This window comes from Tamandua tetradactyla, chromosome 3, assembly GCF_023851605.1.
Source record: "Tamandua tetradactyla isolate mTamTet1 chromosome 3, mTamTet1.pri, whole genome shotgun sequence".
In the NCBI taxonomy this organism is placed as follows: domain Eukaryota; kingdom Metazoa; phylum Chordata; class Mammalia; order Pilosa; family Myrmecophagidae; genus Tamandua; species Tamandua tetradactyla.
Window position 1 is genome coordinate 189,222,661 of NC_135329.1, and position 27,965 is coordinate 189,250,625.

A 27,965-nucleotide genomic window follows, 5' to 3' on the forward strand; every position below is an offset into this window, starting at 1 on the left:
TCCTATAACACTCCTTTTTAATATGTGTGTGCTGGTTTAAAAGGATGTATGGACCCTAGAAAAGCCATGTTTTCATCAAAATCCCATTTCATAAAGTTAGAATAATCCCTATTCAATACTGTATGTTTGAAATTGTAATCAGATCATCTCCCTGGAGATGTGATTTAATCAAGAGTGGTTGTTAAGCTGGATTAGGTGATGATATGTCTCCACCCATTTGGGTGGGTCTTGATAAATTTCTAGAGTCCTATAAAAGAGGAAACATTTTGGAGAATGAAGGAGATTCAGAGAGAGCAGAGAATGCTGTAGCACCATGAAGCAGAGAGTCCTCGAGTCAGAGACCTTTAGAGATGAAGAAGAAAAATGCCTTCCAGGGAGCTTCATAAAACCAGAAGCCAGGAGAGAAAGCTAGCAGATGACACCATGTTCCCCATGTGCCCTTCCAGCTGAAAGAGAAGCCCTGACCGTGTTTGCCATGTGCCCTCTCACTTGAGAGAGAAACCCTGAACTTTATCAGCCTTCTTGAACCAAGGTATCTTTCCCTGGATGCATGCCTTTGATTGGACATTTCTATAGACTTGTTTTAATTGGGACATTTTCTCGGTCTCAGAACTGTAAACTAGCAACATTTTTTAAAAGCCATTCCATTTCTGGTATGTTGCATTCTGGCAGCTAGCAAACAAGAACAATGTGATTTATATCCCACACTGCAAATCATTGAGTTACATATATTTTGCCAAATCACCAAAACACTTCACTTTCAAGTCTACGTTAATTTGCCTCTGAGGTCTTTGGTCCTCAACTTTGCTCATCAAATCAAATAAGTTTCAACTATAAGATTGTAAAAATATTCTCATTAAATATTTAATTCCAGCTATTATTTACCATGTCTATGTGTGCCCTTTATTTTGATTGCATAGTGAGGTATATTAAGGCAGGTTTGAGTCTGACAAAGTAAAAGATGCCCAAAACTATGTACAGAGATGCCTGTGCTCCTAAATGTAGAAAAGTAATTGCTATGCAGCAGATTCTCATTATTTTCTAAAACCATCATTAATTAAGATGACTTATTTCTGCCCACATAGCACATCTTTGCTGCCTAACTTTACTTTGCTGAGTACAATACTTACATGTGTGAATAAAATGTAGCCTTTATTCAGGTGACAGAAAAATACGTAATGTTAGATCAGAAGTAACTGACATTTCTTTTACTGCATATATTTGTAGTTAAGTGACATGAACTGGCACGTATTTTTTATTCATTAGGTCTACTGCATGTGGAGAATTCACCTGAATCTTAAACTGTTATGAGTTGTTAATGTATTCCTTCTTGGAATTAGATAATGTGGTCACATTATAGTAAAGAAAAGGCTCATGTAATGGCTGCTACATATACATCAACACTTCTCACTTGCATTCCTATTCCCATGGCCTGCAGCAATCTTTGCAAATACTTCATTTCCCTTTATTCTTCTTTATGTTTAAAAAAGTGAGATTTTAGAAAAAACTCTCAAACTTCCAAATGACTTTTCTCTTTACACAGTCAAAGATTTCTTCTCCTAGCATATATGTGTTGAGGGGGAGTGTACAGGTGCAACTACATGCACCTCATGTTTAAGTCCTTCTCCTTCATCTTTGGCCTGGATCAGTTGGCATGGAAAATATACAGGTCACATAGCTCTCCAGCAATGGCTTGTCCTGTCCAAAAGGTCTTCAGGACATCATGAAGTCAGTGGCTTCTAATTAACTTTGAACCTTCTCAGGTTATTTTAAAAAGTATTCAGGACAGCTTCTCCCTTTGTCTTAGAAATACTTTCTTTCTTGATTCCTGTTTCACAAAATTTTTTATAATACATTTTTGCATAATTTACCATTTGTTTTATGATACCCTTTTGGTTTGAGAATGAATGTTTTTATTATAGTCCCTTACTAGTTACTAAAACTTATAGTACTTACAATTTATCTAGTACAATGACACAAAATACTCCAATAGAAATGTCAATTATAATGATATAACTACAGAAATTAATCTAAGTACAGCAGAAGTTATAAAGTGTACATGAATTGAAGGTCACATAGGATGTCCTTTTAAGGTAGAGAACTGTTTGAGATCAATAAAAGCAATATATTAAAGTCTGCCCATGATTTCTTCAGTATCTAATTTAAATAGGTGCACAATATACAAAAAATATCAAATAAAAACACAAGAAAGTATATGTAAAAGACAAAGGAACGCCATAGGCTTAATTTCCACTCTTAATTTGATTTATTTATATCGTCACCATTTCCAGAAAAGAATGTAAACCAGCTTATAAAGATAAACAAAACATGACAAGAGCATAAATTAAACTTGGGTGAAATTAGAAAGGATAAAAATCAAGCAGAGAAAGTAGAACCAGGAATAGATACACCATAATGCATGTCATAATAACTTACATGCTACTTTTGGGTCACTAATTTAGCATTAAGCTTACAAACTGCCAGGCAAAACACAGTTACTGTTATTGGTTTTTTTTTTTCCCATTTATACAATTAAGAATATTTTGAGATACACTTAAGAGCCAAGTGTTTAAGGGAAAAAAAAAGATTACAGCTACATCAGTACTAAGATAAGAGAGAATACTAACTGATGAATCTCATCAGAGAACAATGGCAAGTTCATTAGATGATGTTCTCAGCAATACAATAATGAGATACAATAATGAGTTTGATAGGGTGACTCCTAATAATACATCATTATAGTATAAGGGACATCATCTATGGCCAATGATACAGGAATGGCCCAAAATATTACCAGTTGGAGGCACTAAGACTCACTTTAGAAAAATGTTTTGAATCAGCTTCACATTATAAATAAATTCAAGAAAACCCAATTATATAGTAGAATACAAATTACATTGAAGGTAAATTAGGAACAGAACTTATATTGAAGAAAACTGAAACAGTGATACAGGACACATTTTAAAGGGCATGAAGTTGTGCAGGAAAATGGAAAGTTGTGTATGTTTCAAGAGTTTATAAAGTAAGGAAAATAGAAGTTGGAGTTTGGAACTCCAGAAAACAAAGCTCAAGGAGAGGTTAGAGTTGGGAATAGAGCACATTTAATTTTCCAATCATAGCGATTCCTGATGACAAAAGACAATTGTAGCTACATTTAGAACTATATGTATTTATTTAATAATTCTGAAAATAAAAATTATTAAAAATTACAGTGCCTTTTTAGATACTATACAGTGTTTAAATGAATTTGTTTAACTGCCTCTTGGCTATTTGCTTGACTATTTTCCTGACTTCTGACTATGCTTTTGATGACTACCTTAATATTTCATCGTGATTGATATGGTATGTGACCTACTCCAGCCACCTCTGTTCCTGTATTTATTGAGAGAAGCATGGTGGGAAGAGGAGACCACATACAGGCAGTTATCTTCTGCTGCTGCCTTCTGGCTCTAAAAGCTGCTGCATCCTGTGTAGGTCATGAGAAGCTCTGGGAGATTCAATCATAGCTCATCTGTCAAGCCCAGAATTTAACTAGACTCAGCATGACGTTCTCAGGCTGTTGAAATTTTGAATAGCTGAGTTCAATCCAGTTGTAATTTTTCTGCCTGTAAACTCAAGTAATTTTCATTATTCTTGTGAGTTTTCAACTAGAATCTACGTATTCAATGCATCTAATACAGTCTTATATTCAACTCTATGAACACAAACATAGTACTGGGTCCTATTATTATTTTACCTCAAACTGTCTTCTGTATGACAAACAAATTCTCCTACCAGTACCTTCTTTGTGTTGAACTCAAAATATGGTTCTCACCAAACCTATTTATCTTTCCTCAGTTGTTCATTAGTGAATTGGTTTCCTATCACTTTGATTTTTGTTCAATAAACCCAACTCAACAAAGCCAAATCTTGAATATAAAGAAAAAGATCAAAGTAGAGACCAAAAGAGAGACATGTTAAACTCATAAATGAAATAATTTATTACTTTAAAATATTCAAATACCACAATAGCTATTTGGAGGAAAAAGAGAGACTATTTGTGATTCTACAGTCAATTTTCAATAGTTTAATACAGATAACTTGGTAAAATATTTAAGTGTGAAGTGTCCTAGATAGCTTTTGTAGAAAGAAGATGCAAATTCTATTCTAACCCCCATTATGGTTATAAATATATGAAGTAAGATAACTATAAAGAAGTTGTCACAATTGTTATGTTTATTAAAGTTAGCATCTGTATTTTAGTTTAAATATATACTATGGGAATTTAGCGTTTTATGGGATTTATGCACAACTTATTTTACACTCTTGCCTTTGTATAACAATCACTATGTTTATACTACATTTAGTACAATTTTTATGGGACTTGAAGGACAATAGCATTATTTTAAATGATAATCAGCATTTAGAATGGCTGTGCCTCCTTTTATGGCATATCAAAGATTGATTTATCTAATGGCCAGTTATTAAAGTATTTCTTTATAATGTCTACCCTGTTATGTAGAGCTGGCTGTGTAGCTGTCTATCCATTAATTTATCTACAATTTAAAAATATCTACTACTCTGTTTTAAGCGTTTAGCATCAGACTTCTGTTGGTGGATTGGAAAATTCACAGGAATTATTTTCAAATTTGAAGAACTGACTTCAAATCCTACTTGGGCAATGATTCAACTAACCTTCTTAATTTCAGTTATCTTCTCTATAAAAGTGATTTTAAAAAAAGACTGTGTATTTGATGTTAAAAGACTTGAATTTAAATCATGGTTCCATTTAAGTGTTACTAGATGTTTGACACTGGCTAATATTTTTAGTTTCTGTGAACATTGGCTAAGTTTATGAAATGAGAATCAGAATATCTATCACCTGAGAGAAACAAAATAATGAATAGAAAAAGGCCTTATAAACACAAAGCTTTATTCTAACTTTTTATATGTAGTACAAAAATGGTTAGCAACTATTTTTATGCTCAGTTCTCTTTGCCTTGAAGCACTCACACTGAGGGGAGGAGGCAAATACAAATAACATACATATACAGAGTCAGATAATATATGGATGCGCAAAGTATTACTAGAGGCCTTCTGAGGAACAACACTCTAAAGAAGTGTAGGAGCCTGTGGTGTGGGGTTTAAGGAAAGAGGGAAAAGAGCTTCTGGTAGATAAGAGCATGAGCCAAGGAATGGGAACAGAGTGGCGTGAAAGTGACTGTGTCTAGTGTGTAGATAACCATATAGGAGAAAAAGTGGTTTGACACAGAAGGTAGAGACCTATGGAAGCCAGGCTAGGAGTTTGGTCCTTCTCCTTGGGTCTGTGCAGAGCCTCTGGAGTCTTATAAGCAGGGAATTGACTTGATCATATCTGTGATTTTGGAAGATCATTCTGGCAACAAAGTGAGGCTTAAGAAGGAAAAATTGAAGGCAAAGACCTCTTAGGAGACATTGGAATGAGGGAAGTGGTGGATCTCTTAGACTACTGGTTTGTCCCTTCATATCTGGTATAATTAATATTTTCATAGTGAATGTGATTTCAAAGAATATACAAGACCTTGAAGCGAATTCCCAGAATAAATATATAATAAGAAACCTGTGCCATTAAATTTAGAGAGAACATGAATTATTTTTTGTCATGAAATATGGCATGTTTTCATATTGGCAAACTATCTACATTTTTCTAGTACCAATATTAGTAACTACAGAAAAAGCCATTCTAATTTTTAGTCCCTGTTCTAGTTTGCTAGCTGCCAGAATGCGATACACCAGAAATAAAATGGCTTTTTAAAAAAGGGGAATTCAATAAATTACAAGTTTATAGTTCCAAGGTCATAAAAATAGTCTATAGAAATGTCCAATCTAAGGCATCCAGTGAAAGAGACCTTGATTCAAGAAGGCCAACAAAGTTCAGTAATTTTCTCTCAAGTGGAAAGGCACATGGCAAAAATGGTCAGGGTTTCTCTCTCATCTGGAAAGACAAATGGTGAACATGGCATCATCTGCTAGTTTCCTCTCCAGGCTTCTTGCTTCATGAAGCTCCCCTGGGAGCACTCTCCTTCATCTCCAAAGGTCACAGGCTGCTGGACTCTGCTGTGGCTCTCATCATTCTGTCATCCTTCTCTGGTCTTTCAGAATCTCCAAGGTTTGCTGGCTGGTGGACTCTGTGGTTCTCTCAGCCTCGTGCCTCTTCTCGGCTCTGCTGTGGCTTTCTTATCATTCTCAAAAGGCATTCTCTCCAGAAATGTCTCCTCTTTTATAGGATCCCAGTAAACTAATCAAAACTCATGTAGAATAGGTGGAGACACATCTTCATCTAATTAAGTTTAATACCCACATTTGATTGAGTCATATCTCCATGGAGATAAGCTAATTCAAGTCTAACATACAGTACTGAATAGAGACTAGAAGAAACCATTGCTCCCACAAGGTTGATTAGGATTAAAACATGGATTTTCTAGGGTACATAAAGCTTTTCAAACCAGCACAGTCCCCATTTCATACCATGTACAACGCTAATCCCTTTCTGAATATTACTGCTAATCCCTACAAAAATACAAAGTCAGTGTCATTATATTACATTTATAGATGACAAAATTTAGACTAAGTATATAAATAAATTTCCTAGTTAGTAGTTAGCAAAACCAGAATTCAGGCCTACAACCTTGGTTTCCAACTTAGTCCTTTTTCCTGACCTCTGGAGCTATACAAAATGCCTGTAAACTATATTTAACCAGTAAGCTAGCTCTTCAGTACTTCAGTTTTCTGTGAAGATCATCTTCGCATCTAGCACAACTGTGTTCCTAACTCTTAATGTACAGCCTGGAACATGAATGAGGCTATTTGAATATTCACTGGGCAAGCAAATGAAGGTATGATTGATGCAAAGGCAAAGATGATGGATTTATTGAGGTGGCACTGAATTTGTGCCTCACGTAAATGAATGGATAGAGAGCTGTGCCATTCTCTGAAATGGTGAATGTGTATGAAAAGCAGGTTAATTAATGCATATTAATCCAAACTATGGCCATCTGATCCTTATGCCTTATACATTTCTAATCAAAATCTGGTAGCAATAGAAGATGTCAGGTAGGAAGACCTGAGATGCTGAGCTCAAGTGTTACATTTTAATGAACTCTAAGAGAAAACTCTGGGGGAAGAAAATACTTCATAACAATTAACAATGAAAGTGTCACAGTAACCAAGTATTGCCAGTCAGTTAATTCTAAAAGCTTTATGATGGTACACTACTAATGAAAGTGGTCAAGCACCTCTCAATTAAAAGAATCTTCGGGCAGTGCTATATTGTGTCATGGTATACATTCTGACTTCATTGGAATATTATGTAGGTGTCCTTCTTCCAAATACATGCATGAACCCAGAAAATTCACATAAAATATACATGTATTTACCATACAGAACAAATCATAAAAAAGTTGTATGCTCAATGAATATATGGTACAGTAAATTTATCCATTTAGTTGCTTTGCATAATTACCCCTTTTGCTTGTAATACTGACAGAATTGGTCTAATGTTTCCTTAAAGCATAAATACTGTTTTCTTATACTTATAATATTGATGCATAAATGTTTTGATGCACCCAAATTAAATTAGGGTGTTTATGATGATAATGAATACAATATGTATATTAAAAAATCGGTATATGTTTCATTTGATTTTTCATTTCAATTAAACTTTAATTAGCCAACAAGATCCTGTTCAGATAGCTAACAATTCAGATAAGCTTATCCCTGAGCTTATTTAAATCATGTATTAGTTTGCTAAAGCTGCCAGAATGCAATATACCAGAAATGGAACGGCTTTTAAAAAGGGAATTTAATAAATTGCAATTATAATTCTAAGGCCATGAAAATGTCCAAATTGAGGCACCAACAAGAGGTTAACTTCAATCAAGAAATGCTGATGCTGTTCAGAACACCTCTGTCAGCTGAGAAGGCACATTACCTGGTTTCTGCTGCTCCTTGTTCCCAGTTCCTTTGCTTCCAGCTTCTTATGCCAGTGGTTTCTTCTCTAAGCATCTGTGGGTCTTCACGTAGCAATTCCAGGACATAACTCTGGGTTCTAGCTTGCTTAGCATCTCGTGGGAAGGCACATGGTAATGTCTGCTGGGCTCTGCCCATGTCTAGGCATCTGCTCTCTCTGTTAGCACTCCAAGTACCTCCAAACATTTGTGTCTGTCAGCTCTGAAGCAACTGTTCTCCAAGAGTCTGCATCTCCATTTCCAATCGTCTGTGTCTACGTCTGCATCTGTGGTTTCTCCAAAATGGTTCCCTTTTTAAAGGACTCTAGTAAGCTAATCAAGACCACCTTGAATGGGTAGAGTCACATCTCCATCAATCAAAAGGCAACACCCACAATTGGGCACCTCAGATCTCTGTGGAGGTAATCTAATAAAAAATTTCCACCCTACACTATTGAATTAAGATTAAAAGAAATAGCTGCCCCCAAAATATTGGATAATAATTAAAATATGCCTTTTCCGGGCTACATAACACTTTCAAACTAGCACATTCCACCCTCTGGACCCCAAAAAGATAGGTTCTTTACATATACAAAATACATTCATTCCCCCACAAAATTGCAAAAGCCTTAAACCAGTTCAGTAATAATACAAATGCAATATAAAGCCCGGAACAGTACAAAATGCCATCAAAGTCAGCTACAGGAATGGTCTGTTTTAAGGCAAACATTCTCCTCTGGCTATGGACCTATGAAATTCAGAACAAGTTATCTGCTGCCAATATACATGGGAGGGACAGTCATAGGATACGTGTTTCCATTGCCATCGAGAAAAACTGAAAGATAAACAGGGGTCACCAGACCCAAACAGTTCTGCAAACCTGCAGAGCAGACTCCAGTGGATATCAAAATCTGAGAGTCATTTATCCTTGGGGCTTTGGAAAGTGGCAGTCCCACCCTTACCAAGGGCCTACACAGCAGCCTTGCTCTCTCTCCAAATGCTGAAATGAGTTCCAACACTGACATGCATTGAGGGGACTACCTTTCTCTCTGCTCTACCTTTCTAAGCTTCCGGGCAGCACCCAGGATCTCTGCCATCTCTAGGGCACACACTCAACCCCTTCAGAACAATGGGGTGGCAGCCAGGCTTCCCCTAGTCCCTGGTTTATGCGCTTCATCCTCTCTGAGGCCTGGGGCGGCACAGCTCTTCCTGAGCAACAAAGCAGAAGGCTGGCCCTCTGCCTTTGGGGCAGACTCACCCTCTCCAAGTTCATGGGTGGGTCTGCTCTGCTGGTCTGAGGTGTCTTGGCTTCAGATCTTAACTTCCATGCTAAAGTCCATGATTGTAATGCATTTTCAAAGATATTTATTAGAAAACTTTTTTAAATTTGAGAAAAATTACGTTCATATTGTAAATCTAAGATTATATTTAGACCACTTTTTCAATCATTACTCTTGCATCCTTAGTTCAAAGCTGCATATTGTTCATTAAATTAAGTATTTTCTTTTCCCTCACCTTAAGTGAGCAATATATGTTAAACCCTGTTTGAAAAATTGCTGATTGATGAAATATTCATAGATTTGAACCTGAACTATATACACCTTAAAAATTATATCTGCGATCTTATGTTTTTATAACTATTACCTATAATACTTAATGATAAAATTAATGTACCATGGCTTTATATTCTAAATTATGTCAATGGAATTAATAAACACTAAATGACTTACCAACTATAAGACAAGCACTTTACTGAGTACAGCAGGAGACACACAGGTAGAAAAATCTGGCCCTCAAAAAACTTAAAAACCGATAAGACATGTATACAAATATAAATATCTATTATACAAGGCAGTTTATGATCTGCAGTAAAACAAGGGATTAGGGAAAGGCTTAAAGATGGTGACTTTTAAGGTGGATGTTGGGGAGTAAGTAGGGTTCATAGTTGGAGATAATGAGGAGAAAAAAATTTAGCTGCAAGTGACAACATATGCATTATACAGGGATGAGAAATGGAATAGAAAAGAATCCTGTTTTATGGGTATATAGCCTAATTTTGCAGTTGTAGTAGAAGATAAAGACAGAACAATGATAATGAATTCTTTATTTTATTCAGAAGAGAATGAAAAAACATTTAAGCAAAGCAATGCTATGATTGATGCTATTACTTCAAAAGTTTAACTTGGTAGTGAAGTGTAGAATGAACTGATAGCATGTGGTTAAATTGAGATAGGTATATTTTCCTTAGTAACTTAATTTTTGTGATGTTGTGTGTGAGTACATGAAAATTATTTACATTTTGGAAAATTTAAATTTATAATATATAGTTTAAAGATAGGAAATCCATTCTCTGTGGCTTGTTATTAATCTATGGAAAACTTTATACACAATATCCAGCAGACTATAATGTATTAAGAATATAGTTTGCAATAAATATTATATTCTTTGTTAATGCACATTGTCTGTAATAATAGCAGATATATTGTCCCAAATATGGAATAATCTTGTATCTGCTAAACGTCCTTTAGACTGACTTTAAAGGTTAATCCTGAAGTGTGTGGAAAAATTTCGGTTTCATCTAATTATAGTCTTTAAGCTCCCTATTTAATAATGGCTTTGAGGGGGTGCAAGTGTAGATCATTGATAGAATTCTCTCCTGCCGTGCAGGAGATCCATGTTCGATTCCAAGTTCATGAACTTACCAAAAAACAAACAAACAAGCAAAACAAATAAACAAAACAATAGCTTTGAATATTTTCTACTCAGAAATATTCCAAAATATTTGTTACTTCTATAACATAGGTCTATGTCAATTAATAATATATATTATTTATGATGTGACATCTAATTTCTTTTTAATGCTTTACTATCTTTTGTATACATTGGATTCTTAATAAATGTTATTTTCTGACAATCAAATATTAGTCAACCTTGTTACAACCTTGTGCTGTGGAAGTAATTTTCCATGTTTTGATCCTTAAATATAAATCAATCCCAATTACCTTCCGAAACTACCCTGTCCCAACCCTTCGTAATACTGAGCAATAGACTGAGTACAACTACAACAAAATGCTGAGTATCTCTTCAATGACCAAGTTTTTCTGCCTCTATTTTCTCACTGCCTCCCATCTCCAACAGTTTATTGCACATACTAAATGGGAAGTAAGTGGGTTAATATGTTCCTGAATAGATTTAAAGAAAAAATTAATCAATTTTCAATGAGTTTTTAGAATCAGCAAGCCTGTCTAACCTGGCAAGCCATTGGACATTGGTAGAATGTCTGTCCACTGCTCTGCATCTCCAGTATTTAACAGAGTTCAACATGCCCTCTACAGAATGACACTTAGTTCTGACCGGAGAAAACATGAATTAGTATATAAAGCCAATACGTCAGAACCTCAGGGATCAACATGTGTGAGTGACTTCCAGTCAGCAATATGGGTCTGGCCTGTGAATTTTACTCTTTGTTTAAAATTTATTGTTACAGTGGCAGAGGAAGAGCAAAAGAGAAAATCTGTATCACCACCAAAACCTAGGAAAATACATCATCTAAATAATAGAAATATTGAGGAATTTTTGTAAAATGTAGCATATCTGAAATGAGGGAATAAAAGAACTATAAAAATATAAAAGAAGAAAGCAATGAAAGCAAAAGAATTGCAATTTAGAAATTCTGTACCTAGTTTGTCAGTGTCTGAAAATTACCTTTCCTTATTTAAGAATTTTACTGTCAATATACTAATTAATTAAAATTAGGGATCCAAGGAATATATGAATGAAACAATAGGAGGTGATAAATACAAAAGAATATAAGTTCATATTTATTATTAATATGGGTATCAAATTACAAGGAATTATTTCAAGTACTCTATAAAAGACTAATAAAAAGATTGAAATAATAATGTAGATAAAAAATTCCATGTTATTTCTACAAAAATGTTTAAGAATTTGAGGAATAAGGAAAAAAGATACAAAATAATAAAATTATATTCTATGAGGAGAGCTCAATAGACAACTGTTTATCCATGACCACTAGTTAAAGAAAAGAATAATTTATAATTTCTTTATTAGAGAAAAAGATATAAAAACTATGATCAATATGCTAAAAGAAAGAGAAGTTAAAAATGTAAAAGCATGAAATAAAATGACAAATAATAGTATTAACTATTAACATCGCCTTGATGGTGCCTTGATTTGAGCGTTTTCCAGGCCTCACTCTTAAGTGGACAAAGGCCATGGATTCCTTTGCCCACACACTCAATAACTAATTCTGGAGCCACCAGCGTTTCAAAGAGAGAAAGAGTTTATTACTAGGTACATAGTAGGAGAGTGGATGGCCTATTGGCCCAAAATCTGTCTCCCTGAACTGCAGTAATTCTGATAGTTTTATTAGAGAAAAAGAAGGGCAGGGTTTAGGATAATGAGTACAATGGCCCCAGATGATGTAATTAGAGGTGATCTGATTATTGAGTATGTGTACATTGATCACATGCTTAGTTAAAGGTAAGAAAATGGTAGAATATTATAATGATGTATAGGTGACTTGTGGGTTAAAGAAAAAGCTACTGCACATGTCAGGCAGGCCCATTTGGCTAAATCCACTTTCAGTTATCGAGATAACTTTGAACTTGGGGTGGGTTAGTTCTGGGCTGACCCAAGACCCTTCATTCATAAACATTAGGGGCTATCTTTAGTACTTACAAGACTCTGAAGTTGAAAAACTGGATAACTGGTTCAAATGAAGGTTAGTCACAAGGTTTTTACAATCATAAGAGGCAGAAGATAAAGGCTATACAGCCATTATCAGAGATCAAGGCAGCTGAATTACAATTTAGAGATTTCAGATATTTTGCTGTCTACCTCAATATACCAGAAAGCAAAAAGGATTATCTACATAATGATTCAATAATCAAAATCACCGCTTAAATCCTGATTTCTCGGTTACAAAAGCACCAAAATGTTCAGCCCTGTAAAATCTACGGACCTCAGTTTGTGTCAATAAATAACTAAATGTTGCTGATTTAAAACCCTACCCAAACAACATAATATCTAAGATTTTTAAATACTGGATAAATGTAGTTAAAAGATTAATTATGTTATAATAGCAGTAAGGTAATCAAAAAAAGATAATAAATATTAGAAGAAATTATTAATACCATTTAAAATCTACAATAAAAATATCTACAATAAAATAATTATAAAATTATGATAATGAAGTTAGTTTTACTGATTCAACAGTTACTCTGTGCTTCTTATATATCTGACATTGCTCTAAATACTTTATAAGTCTCTGCTCATATAATTTCATTGTGGCTTATGTTAGGCACCACTATTATCATCATACCCATTTTATGAGCAATGAACCTGAGACCTAATAAAGTTAAGGAACTTGCCCAAAGTCACACAACCAGCTTTGGTAGAGTGGAGTTTTGAATACAATCACTCATGCTGTTCAGACTCTAAGTTTAATTTATAGGCAGAGTCTCCCTTTGTAACAGTCACAAGGCATTATACACCAAATTAAAATACCATTAAAACAAAAAGCAAGGAGATATTGAGAAAACCAACAGCATGGTAGGAAGAAATAGTCCTGCCTTTGTTTTGGATAGGAAAAAAAAAATGCCACAAGAAACTAGAAAAATGTCTGGAATGTCTCATAAAGAAAAAAAAAGAAAAAATGTGTAGAGAGAAAAAACAATGAAGAGATACTATATTAGTTGTCAGTTGCTTCATAGGAAATTATCCAAAAATGTAGTAGCTTAAAACAACAAACATATATTATTTTACACAATTTCTGAGGTTTAAGAATCTGGAAGCAGCTTACCTGGATGGTTCTGGCTAAGTGTGTCTCTTGAGGTTGCAGTCAAGTTATTGTTCTGACTGTATATCTGAGAGTTTGACTGAAGCTCATATGGTTGTTGGCAGGATACTTCACTGTCTCACCATGAAGCCCTCTTCATACAGCTGCTCATGCTATGTTAGCTGGCTTCCCCCAGAAATAAGTGATGAGAGGGAGAGAGGGAGCAGGAAGAAGGGGGAAAAGGGTGGTAGGGAGAGGGGGGAGGGGGAAAGGAAGAGGCAGTGAGAGCGGGAGAGGGAGGGAATTCTAGAAGAGGGCTGTTTTATCATTGATAACTGTTATATGCAGAATGCCTCCTCAAAAATGTTCATACCCTAATATCTGCAACCCCATAACTTTCATGACAAGAGGGACTTTGCAAATGTAAAGGTTAGTAATCAATGACCTTTAAAATGAGGATTATTCTCAATTATCTGAGGCACCCATTCTGATCACATGAGTTCTTAAAAGCAGAGAACTTTATTTGATTAGAGTCAGGAAAGATACACCAGAAAAAGAATTCAAAAATTCCAGGAGTGAGATGAATTTGATGTACTTTGCCGGCCCTGAAATATAGGGGTCCACAATCAAGAACTGGAAAGAAGCCTCTATAAGCTAAGGGGAGCCTCTAGCTGACAGAAGGTAAGAAGACAGGGACCTCCATCCCACAACCACAAGGAACTGGATTCTGCCAACAACCTGAATGAGCCTGGATGTGGTTTCTTCTCAGAGTCTCACAAGAAGAGCACAGCCAGTTGACACATCAGTTTTAACCTTATGAAATCCACCAACAGAGAAACCAGATGATGATGTAACTTAGGCTTCTGATATACAAAACTGTAGGTTAAAGTATTAAGTTAGTGATAATATATTTTATGGTATCAATAGAAATACTAAATAATAGTGTAATCTCTTGTTCATACTGACATACCACGGATGTGAAGAGGAGGAGCTGGGATCATTGGGAACCATCTTGCAGGTCAACTGTCATAGTCTACCCTGTGGCCTCAGTGAGTCACTTCCTTCACACGTGAAAAATATGCTCACCACCTCCCAGTTTCCCTGAAAGTCTTATCCCATCATTATAGCATCACCTCCAGGTCCAGCATCTTGTCATACCTGGAGGATAGTTACTTAAGTGTCGCTTAGTGGGTATAGTTGCTTAAATACAGTTCCTCAGGTACAGATCCTCTCCCTCTACTAAAGAGTTAGGTTAAAGTGAAAAATTAAAAATTTGAATTTGAAAAAAAGGAATAGCTTACCATCTTAAAGATATTATAAGCCTCTCATAGTTCATTTATTAAAACCAAATTTAACATAACTGTAAAGATACTGTAAAATACCTATGATGTTCAATGTGAGAGAATTCCCCCAGATCAATTTTATATCTCCTGAGTATTAGCAAGCTTTATTATATCCTTTATTTGGTTTTCTTTCCATTATAAACAATATGTATTTTGTGTCATGACATTAGTAGAAAATTGAGGAAATCCTTGCTGTACTAACTTGTTCGCAAGAATCTAAGGCATAAAGAATAGAAAATGATAAAGACAAAACTATAGTCTTCCAAGTACAGGCTATCATAGGAGTGTCATAGTAATGACTTTTAAACAAGCATACAAACCATTATAAACTCCCACCAATATCACATATATCACAATAGAAGAGATAATTAAGTAAAAGGAATAAGTGGAGCTGCGGGGGCTTAATATCAGGATTGGGAAATTTTGCAACCAGTATAGTACTCTCTGTGGTCTAGCTGGTTTTCCCAAAGAGAAGTAAATGCAATTTATATCATTATATGCATGAATAAAGATGATTGAAATAATTGATAAGTTTTCTATCTAATTACACTTACATGTATATTATCAACAGACTAACAAATCTAATTGCTAAATACAGAACTTATTACTAAAATCCTACCTGAGATGTTTCATATTACATTGATTACAGGATTATATCTCATTTATGATTTATTGGCTCAAAGTGCTTGGCAGTGTATTTACATATACATACATATATACATACACATATATGTGTTTGTGTGTATTCATACACGAATATATCCAAATATATAGAATATATAAAAAGTTGTACATGTTGAAACCTTCTTTGTGTCCTTTAACCATGGATAATTAGACAGCAAAACTCACCATAACTTTCCAGCACCACCAGTTTTCTTACTTCCTTTAATCCAGTAAAACAACTTCATAGGTAGACCTTGTCACACTTGTACAATTCTATGCCCGCAAAACCCAGCACAGTGCATAGTATATGGGAAGCAGTCAGTGGATCATCCTAGTTCTAGAATCTTCTGCTTTAGCAGTGTCAGCCATTTTAAAACTATCTTCATGGGCTACAAGTGTTTTAGGAGGTGATTCAGTACAATATTGGTGAAGCAATGGGAGAGAGAGAAAATCTAATATCACTACCGTGGTTCTAAGGTCCATTATATGAGATGGCATCCTACTCCCTCTCTGACCCTATCGCCTACCACTCTCACCCTCTGTATTAGTTTGTTAAGCTGCTGGAATGCAGAATACCAGAAATGGAACGGCTTTTAAAAAGGAAATTTAATAAGTTGTAAGTTTACAGTTCTAAGCCTATAAAAATGTTCAAACTAAGGCATCCAAGGAAAGATGCCTTAATTCAAGGAAGGCCAATGGGTCTGGAACACCTCTGTCAGCTGGGAAGTCATGTGGCTGGCACCTGCTGGTTCCTTGCTCCTGGACTCCATTGCTTTCGGCCTCTGTTTCTGTGGAGGTTCCTCATTTTGCTTCTCCAGAGTTGTCTTTAATCTCTTTGTTTCCCTTGGCTGTCTCCATGTTCCAGCTTGCTTAGTATCTTATGGCAACGTCTGCTGGGCACCAAGCATCTTCAAACATCCATATCTCTGTTCTCTGCCTGTCAGCTCTGCTCTGAAGTTTCCATCAGAAATGCTCTGTCCAAAATGTTTCTTCTTTTAAAGAACTCCAGTAACTAATCAAGACCTACCTGGAATGGGTAGAGTTACATCTCCATCTAATCAAAAGACCACATCTACAATTGGGCATGTCACATCTCTGTGAAGATAATCTAGTCAAAAGTTTCTTCCCTGCAAAATTGAATCAGGATTAAGACATGACTTTTCTGGGGTACATAATAGATTCAAACCAGAGTACCCTTTCACACTCCACAATGCTGCCAGCCTCTCTGCTGCTTCTCCAGATAAACCTTTGCCTCAGAGACATTCTTCTATCTGAAAATCACTTCCTCAGTCAGCCATAATGGTTTATTTCATCACTTGATTCAAATTTGCTTAGAATCATCTTATCACAGATGACTTCCTGAACTACCTACCTAAATTGCACCTTGCACTACTTATATTTTTCTTTATTGAACTTGTCACAATAGGGTGTCTTAAATATTTATTTGCTCATTGTCTCTCTCTCACGCACACACTAGAATGAAAGCTTTATGAGAGGAGGGGTATATCTGAATTATACACTGATATGTCCTCACTACTTAGAATAGAGCCTAGAAGTAGGAGGTCCTCAAAAATTATTTGTTGATTTAATGAATAACTGGAGAAATGGGTCTCTTACCCCATGCTAACCAGTTGTTCTTCTTGAGGTGGTGCTTGTTCTGTTTCCAGGTAAATTTCCTTTATAATAAGATCTCTGTGTCTGAAAAAAATTTAGATTTATTCAAGCTGATTTATTCAAACCTGTGATAACAGGTGGTACAAATATTAAGTATGTTTTTCATGGTACTGTAAACAAATCTATATATCATTAAATTAGCTTCCTGAAAACAAAATAAAGCCAATTTTTTCAACCAGCCTTGTCCCCAAGATTGCCATATACATTGGCAAAGATTAATCTTTTATAGTGTCAGTAGGGTTTTAGTAAAATTTGTATTCTTTTTCTAGAAGACCTATATAAACCTGAATCCTGCATTGTCTACTACTTACTCCCAATAAAATTCCTGAAGGAACAATGCAGGAAAGCACTAAAATCAGGTGAACAGAATCTAGAAGTTGCAGTGATGCACACTTCTGGGTGGTACAGAAACTAAACTAATAAGCAGCGCTTCCGGGATATGAGCAAAGAGTGAGGAAATAAAGTTAGGGAGTATCAAAAGGGATGATTCTTCTAAGCAGTTTTGTGGAGGCAAAGGGAACGTGTGGCAGTAGACAGAGACATGACAGAAACTGTTGAGGGTAGGCCATCCAGCGCTTCCTGAGCACAGAACTTAGGGAAAAGAGCAGCATTTTGTGTGGGAGTGACCCTCCAACGTGCTGTGGTTCTATACACTAGTGAAACCGCTGCATTTAATCCTCTGGGTGCTGATAAAACAAATTAGCACCTCCTCTTCTGATAGAATGAAGAAAAGTGATTGTCTTTCTGAACTTTAAGAAATGTGGACTCAATATGTAAATAAACCGATAACCATGAATACAAGGCAGGAGATAGTAAAAGCTAAAATAATAGTGAGGCATAGAAGTCCTATGGAAATAGGAAAAAAAGACCTGTAGCTTTTCTGGGGTGATCTGGGAAGACTTCACAGAGTAGATGAGACTTGAAGTGGGCCTTGAAAGTTGGGTAGAATTTGGATTGCCCTGAGCCAAGTAGGCATTCCAAGATGAGCAAATATTATGAGCTCTGGAGCAGAGATATGCAAAGAACTAGAGTAGATGAGATTGGTGGACTACATTCATTCAGTTATCAATAATCCTATTCAATTTTATTTACTTGTGAAAACATATTGAAACATACATTTTAAATATAATGATCTGAAATAGCCATATATATATATATATTTAACTTTATACCTTAGCTTAGAAGTACACTGAATTCCATATTGAGGGTAGGTAAGGGGTGGGAAACAACCATAAAGCAACTCTATAGTATATTTTAGGTAAAGGATAAAATTAAAACCTTATGAGATGTCTTATTTTTAAGCCTATGAAATACTTAAGCAGTTTCAAAATAAACAATTACAATTATTTCTTAGAATACTCCAACAGATACAATGCACGCTGTTAGGAAGGAACTTTCCTCCAAACAGCTACTTTCTTATTATTCCTAAGTTTAGAAATCCTCAAGTTTTCATATTTCTTTATGAGATAGGCTTTAAACCATGCCTTAAGACTAGCTCGTGAAAATGGGGAAAAAGGAAAGTGGACCCTGTTTATAATTATAATGATTTAATAAAACTTAATATAAGTATTTTGTCTTTTTTTATTAATATCAGTTAACTGAAGATAGTTTCTAATTCATTTTTCTGCCCCTAGGTTTCACAAAAATTTGAAGAAAGCAGCAAAATAATTTTTGAGAAAAAAGTTATTTTATAATAAAAGAGGAGCAAAAACGAAATGTTATAAAGCCTCTTTTTTATTGGTCCTGAGATCCCAGCGTATTTATTCTCTGTGGACACACCAGTGAAGTAGAATAAAAGAACATCAGGAGTTCATGGGTTCAAAGTCATGGTAGTCTTATTAACTGGTCATGCATTATATTCATTAATTCATTCATTGATCTATTCAGCATAACCTGAACTGCTACCTTATACTAGCCATTGTAGCTTGATTCAGAATCATTTTCATCTGGCCCTGAAACCTGTCCTTATTCTTTCTTACTCAGGCACTTGTATTTCCCAATTTCTCTTCATTACCCACTGCCTGTCTGCTTATTTTGCGCAACCGAGTTGGATCGGTATTTGGACCTTGGAGGTTTACCAGCCTACAGGAGATGGGCACACTGAATTTTAGATTCAGTACCCTGTTTAATGGTCCACGCTACCTATGCTTTTAGTTTTAGACTGATTTCTGGTAAATCAAATTAGCATTAAAATATATTGTGCCTTCTATTTCTGCATTGAAATCCCTAAATACACTTCCCATCTTTTACTCTCTGGCTTTTGCCTGAACCTAGAATCTAATCCTAGTCAATTCTAATTTTGTCTGCTTGGCCAATATTTAATTTCTCTATTAAGCAGATATTTGTCACTGTGAGGAAGAGACTCCATTGAGCTCTACAGACATTTATGAAAATATATGCAAGTCCTCTAACCACAAAAGTCTTAAATTCAAATAAATACATAATAAAACAATTCATAAGCTAGGAAAGCTGAGCTAAATGCTGTAAGAGATGAATTATATCTAATTGAAGTGGATTACAAAAATCTTTCTAAGGTGGGGGAAGCACTATATTTTTGTAAAAGAAGTCAATAATTAGCCAACTGACATAGGAAAGATATGGGATGAAATGATTGTCCTATAAGATGTGAATCGATAATTAGTGGTATAAATGCCTAAGCTAGTGTTCCATGCATTTAAACAAACTAAAGTTATAATGCAAATGCATGCTGTGAGTACTTGATAGAACAAATAGACAGAAAATCAGTAAAAATGTAGAAAACTTGAACATTATCAGCCAAATTTCCCTATGTGACTTTTATAGAGCACTCCACCTAACCACAGCAGAATATACCTTCTTTTTAAGTATACATGGAACATTCCCAAGATGATTATAAAACAAGATCAATAAATTTAAAATGATTGAAATCATGCAGAGTATGTTTCCTGGAACAAAACTAAATTAAATTTGAAATCTTTTACAAAAAGATATCTGGAAAATCTCCAAATATTTGGAAATTAAACAACACATTTTAAATAAATCAAGACTCAAAGAAGAAACCACAAGAACATTGGAAATTATCTGACCTGAATGAAACAACACATCAAAATCTCTGGGATAGAATTCGGCAAGATCACAGAGTATAACATCATAAGAATCAATCTTATTTCTATATGCTAGTAATATACAATTGTAGCAAAATTTTGTAAAATTACCATTCACAATAGCCCCAATGGAAATATTTAGGTATAACTATATATGTAGGATCTGCATGTTGTAAACTACAAAATAATAAAGAAATCCAAGAAGACCTCAATAAATGAGAGGCATACTGTGTTACTGGCTTGGAACATTCAATATAATAAGGATGTCAGTTGTTACCAAACTGATATACAGGTTTAATAAAATTCCTATAAAAATCATATTGTTTGTATGTATAGATAAATAATTCAATCCGGTACAGTGTGGGGTTCTATTATTGCAATTATTGCAATGGCCAGGGCAAAACTGTGCAGCCAACATGCCTGGAGTTGTAGGAGTTTGAAAGCTGGATCCTAATTTATGTCGGGTTAAATTGTGAATTGATGTCATATGGTGGAGGTTTAATGCAATGTATTAAGTATCACATGAAGATGATTCTGGGTTCTGTAATGCACTGAGATCATTAAGACAATGAGAATGATTCCCTAATTAGTGCCTATTTTATGGGCCCAATCTCTGTAGATTGGCCTGGAGAATGCTAAGGACACAGAATCTTTTCTCCATTCTCACTTCCACAGAGAGATGCTGCCTGATAATTATTTGCACCCTCCCTCTTCTCTATTCCACCTCCTCCAGGCTATGATGCAGAAGATAAGATCCTTAGCCAGCCCAGTTTGCAGGAGGCAAGAACAAATGCCAAATGCATTATGTCTACATTAGCATTGTCACATGGTGTATTACCATGGAGTTTCCTTGCTTTTGTTTTGTTTTAATTCCTTTGTTTCTAAAACTCCAATTTAATCAGTACTTTTGAACATGCCTTTAGTAGAAATACTTACTCTATTGTGACCAAACTAATCTTCATGACTTTAGAGCACCATGAGTGACTGTATCAAAGTGAGATATGACTTCTAGCATAAACCATTCCTGAGGAGTTCATCAAATTCCTAACTCCTTGATAGACAGATAAGATATTTAATAATATTGATGGATATTTGTCCACATTTTAAAGTCTCAAAATTGCTTTTAGACATTTTTCTTTTTATCCTAGTTATGCATAAAATGTACAGACTATGTGTGCCCATAGTCATGTAAATGGTGGAGTTGTTTCATGAACTCAGATCCCAAGCCTAATGATATTTCATGAAACCTTAGGAAGTTAGTGTTTTTAAAAAGGTCTATAAGCAATATATAGTGTCAATATCACAGCAAATCTCTTCATAAGAAAATCATTTTAATAATAATTAAATGTGAGCCAAAAATTACCTTGGATTTTAGAATAGCAGTTAATTTTGTATAGTTTTTCATTGATTTCAATAGTTAATAAGTTACCTCCTGCCTTATTTCAGAAAGCATTGGACATGGTATGATCATTATCTCTATTAAAATTGTATCAGATCTAAATTAAGTACCTTCCCCTTTCACATGTCTATGTTTACATCTCTTGCTTTGAAATAAAGATAATTAGAAATATGTATGATCCCCAAAGTGTAGACTATATAAAAATCAAATAATATACCTAGAAATGTATTTACATTTACATTTGAATATTTTTGTATCTTAATATGAATAATGAATTTCCTTTAGCCAACATATTGAAGTTATATTGTGGAGAAAGACCTTTTAGAAGCTGAGAAGTTAATCACATTTTGCAATCTCTCCAATCATAATTTTTCTGAGAAATCACTCAGAAAGATGCTCTACATGGAATTTATGAAACAATTGTAGAATTGCACTTTCTTCATGCTAAGTTGAAGGGTAGAAACAAGAGCAGTATCTCATGGGGATGGCAGGAGGTAAGGAGTTGTTCCAGTTTTTCCTTCTTTAAATTTTCCTGTTTTTATCTTTCTGTGGTTTGGAATCCTTGAATTCCTTTTTTTTTTTTTTTTTCATCTGAATCCATATCTTTCCCATATCTGATCTTCCTGGTCCTCCTCACTTGTTCCATGCTGTTTTGACAACTTCTCCTGCAGCCCCAACTGCTGGAGCTAGTCATCAGTCATGGAACCAACTGCAACAAATCTATATTTTTTACTACTTAAATAGAGAGGTAATCAACACAACATTGCATTTTCTGGAATTAGGTAGATTTCAAAACTTCCTTATCAGACAATGTACTGAGCAGTAAAAATAAGTGTCAAAGTCATTAAACATTAAGTCAGTGTTTACTGAGGTGAGGGGCAGTACCATTCCCAGGGAAATGTTTTGAAAATTCCAGTGTTTTTTATGTGTTTTCAGCGATTCATGGATCTTGCTGACAGGTGGTACTAGGCTTACCAGACAACTTGTTATGAGTAGGGAATGAAACACAATGAAGAATTAGCACAAAATGAACACAAATGATTGTTGCCTTATGACTTTCACAACCATGATGATTCTATTTATAGATGCGAGCCTCTGATTCCTTCATTACGTCTCCTGGGCCTGAGCATTTACATTTTGAGAGATATATTATTTTGCTATCTCATTACTTGCTTTCTATTTCTTTTTATATTACAGTTAGGCCAATATATTGAATTTTTAAATTATTATTAATATCTACTAATTCATTTCAATACAATAAATGAGACTTTAAATACATTTGTTTTTAAAAGGGACCATTAGATCTCACAGAATTAAGAATCACCATCTGAAGTAATTAGGCAACTAGTATCAACCAATAGGTAAAAAACATGCAAAATGAGTTAATTAGCTGTACAAAAAGAAGTGCTAAGCTTGAAATCAAGATTTGTTAGGAATGGTTGACATATCCATCTGCATTTGTTTGGTATTTTCTATGCTGTATAAATGGTATTCCAGTCAAATAAGAAAACAAAGTCGTAAAAAAGTTAGTCTTATAATCAGTTGTCTTATAGGCTGGTAAGTCATTCTTATCAGCGTTCAGCATGCTGACCAGTCATGTAATGAAAGTGGATGACACCTGAATGATACAACAATTATGTGACTACCTGAAGGAGGGTGCCCATACCCAAAGGATGAACAAAACACTTCAAGCAAAACTAACAGCAACATAATGAGCTAAGAAGTGACAGGCACAAGCACAAGCCGATCACATTGACTTGAAGCAAGCAGAGTTTGAGTTGCTTCACTGCCTCATTTAAGCAGAAGAGTATACACAGCAGGAGACTAAAAGACAGCTTGCCAAGTGTGACATCTTGCAGGTAACAGCTACTGCTAACACCCAAAGGGCAGAATATAGAGAAGGAATATTTATTTATGCAATTTGAGAGAAAGCAATTGCCTGTCATGAATCAGCCTTTCCAGACTCACTCTTATGAACACAAAGGATCAAAGTCACTGGCCTAATCACACAGTGCAAAAGATATTGCTGTATGTATATGATTTAGTGGAATAGCTAAAGTCATGTTAACAGGAGTACTTTGAATGGTCATTTGCATAGGTCTAAATAACATGCTGATTATGATTTGACTATGGTCAGTCTTGACAAAAACAGAGATTCAAAATTAAACACCCAATAGCATAATCTTAACAGCATTGCCCTAGAGCCATTCCCAATTTCTGTCTTTGAAATTGCATGCATATCAAGGCCTATTCCACATCCTAGCCATAAAGCAGGAAATATCCACCTTTAAGTGAAAGAAATATTAACTCCATAAATATCTGCATCACTTTTTAAAGAAAAGTATGCTTAATAGGAAAACAATGTTTTCTCACATAAAATCCAGGTTTCATTTAAGAAAAATATGAAACCCAAAAATGAAATGTAGTAAAAAATAATAGGATGTGCTTTTAAATTTAAATACTAAAAGTTTTAAATTCTTGACATGAGTAATTGGATATATCACATGTGACTCTACCAAGGAGCAAAGTAGAGGTTGTAAAATGTAAAGACATGGTAGGACATATTTATAACCTCATAAAGCAAACTGGCATTTTAATATCTTAATCTGGCCACTTTGCTATATTTGTCTATGTACTTTCACTACAAAGTTCTGTCCCTGATTAGAACATATCACATATGAGATGTAAATGTGCCTGGTGGATAGGTGATAAAAATGTCATTCTGTTTATTATCCTCTTCTTTAGGATGGTGACATTCTGTTAATGCAACCAAGGTGATGAGCTATCTTTATAATAATCTGCAAGATCCTGCAGAAATTTTCCAACCATGTATTCAGTACCTAACAAATTGATTTGCAATACAAAAACGGCAGGTGGAAGTTATGAGAAGTTAGTGTGATATGTTATAAGCAGAAAGATAAGCATGTGTTTTTTTTCCCTTCAAACGTGGTTTAATATATTCTTACAGAGGTAGTTTTCTTCAAAAGTGTTAATGAGCTCAGTGTTTGTGCGATTTTGCGGAGAGGAGGTGTGAGTAGCTATTGTGATAGCAGTAAAATGCAGTGAGCTGCCCTAATGTAATTCCTAGTAAAGATGGTGAGGAACACAGACCAGGTGACATTTTAACTGGCTAGTAAATGAATAACCAAGAAAACAGAGAAATTCAGTTTCAGTTTAAAAGATAAAGCCATTGAGCAGATGACACGAAGATGAGAAAATGTATTTTTAAAAGATTATTACAAATATGCTATGTCATATCATTCCCCTGGTCAAGAGAATGATCAGAGTTTCATTAACTTGTTAGGTACAGATCAAATATAAAATCCTGTTAGAAATCATGTCTTTTTAAGTCTGCCAATTAGGTATTTCAGAAAGATAAAATCATTTATCTTAAGGTTTGTTTTTTTTTTTTTAGAAAATCAGGGAATGAGTAGAAAATAATCACTATTATTATCAAAGCTTCTATTCCCATTCACTGAATCTAAGATGCATCTAACTAATTTGCTTATGTATTCATGGCAACGTTTGTTAAGTGCCCTGCAGTCTGAATGTTGCTTTACATTTTGCTGTTACTGTATAAAGGAAATAAAATTGATATATCAATGGAACAAAATTATTTACATAATCAAGAACATTTCCAAACACAGAAAACTGACTTATTCATGAGGATAATTACAAAATCTTGCATGAACATGAATATTGATTTTTATACCTTCTTACTTTTTTCTTAAGTGGAACGAGATTCCTGCAATTGGAGTAATTTCTCTTAGAAGAAGAATTAAGACAGGATTTTATTCTGGTATTTATATGGAATTTTTGGTGGGGGGGGTGGATTTTCCAGGAATCGAACCAGGGTCTCCCTCATGAAGGCAAGCATTCTACCACCGAACTTCCTGTGCACCCATATATGGAATTTATATAGTATTTATAAGGTAAACATTAGAAGCATTTTCTTTACTAATGGTTCTGTTCTCATTTGAATATCTATACTGTGCTTTCATTTTTGCTGATATTTTAAAAGTAACAATATGGAGAAATAGGGCCTTCAGGTTTACACCATCAAGGATGGTGACATTAGGTTTGTCAATTTAATACATTTAAGGAGTTTTCATTCCTAAGAGTAAGCTTGTGAATTAAGGTCAGAATTTTAAGTTAACTGAATTCTACTATTAGATGAGAAAATAAAACCTAAAATATTTGCAGTTTCTATAATTCCTTCAGGAGGAATTAATTCTTGAAACATTCATATTGATCATATAACCCTTTGTCTTTTAGATCACTGAATTCCACATAAAGCCCAGTAGGTTTATTTTTAGCCAATAACTTCAGTGTTTAAACAAAAAGCATAAAGTCCAAAGGGAGGGATATTGGATTGAGGGTTGAGTATTGGGAAGAAATGATATCTTATCACAGATCTTTGAGATTTATAGATTCATCAATAATAACTAATAATTATTGAGTACCTAATCTGAGCAGGCTATGTGCTACTGTGTAGTTGTGGAACATAACAGATATGGCCAGAGTTCTCAATAGTGCATTTTACTCTAGATAGAGCTGGTGGATAGGAGAAGGCACACTAATCACTCTTTTCAGCTAGTGAGTGGTGAAATAAGCAAGATAATGTGATAGAGTGAAAGGTACGGGTAAATTCAGCTTTCTGTTCCTTTATGGTGAGAAAGCACTAAGCTTTGAATGACAGCTCTGAGACCAGGAAACAGCTGAGTTGAAATCTCTTTTCCCCAACAATAGACTCAGATTACAGAACACCAGTTCCTGGATAATCTGAAGACTCCTTTTCCCCTTGTTCCAGCCCTGCTTTTTGCCCTTCCTGCTAGGATCACTCAGCTCCCCACTCTCCCAAAGCCGAAATACTGCTTGGATTGATTTCCCTTTACCATGAGCTCTTCCCACTCCTGATATCTAGTTTCTGAATAATATCTCTCTCAAAAGGTTGACAGAGAAAGAAAACAAGGAATAAAATTTGAATGTTTCAGCATGGCTACTTGTGAGTATATTATATTCAAATATTTGATTGAAGGAAATGTGAATACAAGACTTCAGAAATGGTTTTTGAATTTGAAGTATTTAATGTTACATCTTTTGATAAACTTACGATTATAGTGAAATTGCTCATAATGTCTTTAAATATAATTTATTTACTTTTTTTAGAAACACTTTTTATAAACTCTGTTGATCGTTTTTTAATATGTAAAAAAACAAGACATTCAATGGCTACATGATGGTGTTAAATCATAAGTTTTCAGAAGCTGAAGTTCTTTTAAAGTTCTGATCTTCTAACTGCAAAGCCTAGAAAAGCAGCGCTATGACAGAAGCTCATGTGTTTTCACTCTCTTTTACTCAGGATTGAGATTCAGGCACAGGAAGAATTTCGTGGTTCCACACCGTAAGCACAGGTTTCAAAGCAAAAGGAACCATTTTTTATTCTTTTATTTTCAGAGCCCAGACAATGAGAAACAACCCAGCAAGGTGGGGAATTTCATTTCTTGCTCTTTCTGTCCTTAGCAGTAAGATTCTGGGAAAATGTTTTAAACCAGAGTAGACCATGCAACCGATAGCAAGTTACTTAGAACGTATGAATGACAGGTAACAAACAAGTTCCTCTGAAAAGAAGAGTTCTGGTATTACTAAAGAAATAGCTTGTTACTGTATCATTAAGAGCTAAGACCCTCTCAGCTGTGGGTAATTGATCTTTGATAAGATGGTCAAGCAAACCCACCTGGGACAGAGCAGCTTCTTCAGTAAATGATGCTTGGAGAACTGAATATCCACATGCAAAAGAATGAAAGAGGATCTATATCTCACACCCTATACAAAAATTAACTCAAAATGGATCAAAGAGCTAAGCATTAGAGCTAAGACTATAAAACTTTTAGAAGAAAAATGTAGGGAAATATCAATCTTGTAACAGGAGGCAGTTTCCTATACTTTCCACCCAAATATGAGCATTGAAAAAAGAAATGGATAAATGGGAGCACCTCAAAATCAAAACACTTTTGTACATCAAAGAACTTTGTCACA

At 34.8% G+C, this 27,965-nt stretch overlaps 1 protein-coding gene across 7 annotated transcripts in view; it reads left to right on the top strand.

Annotated features, from left to right (window-relative positions):
* Positions 1-27,965, top strand: part of SPAG16 (sperm associated antigen 16) — a 1,149,776-nt gene that overhangs the window by 639,375 nt on the left and 482,436 nt on the right. Inside the window, exon 13 of one of the 7 annotated variants that reach the window (XM_077155027.1) lies at positions 19,079-19,156. The exons of the other annotated variants lie outside the window; for them this stretch is intronic. Within the exon in view, the coding sequence (XP_077011142.1) occupies positions 19,079-19,112 (34 nt within the window). The 3' untranslated portion in view covers positions 19,113-19,156. Of the gene's footprint in view, positions 1-19,078; positions 19,157-27,965 lie in introns of those variants that run through there. 7 annotated transcript variants of the gene reach the window in all.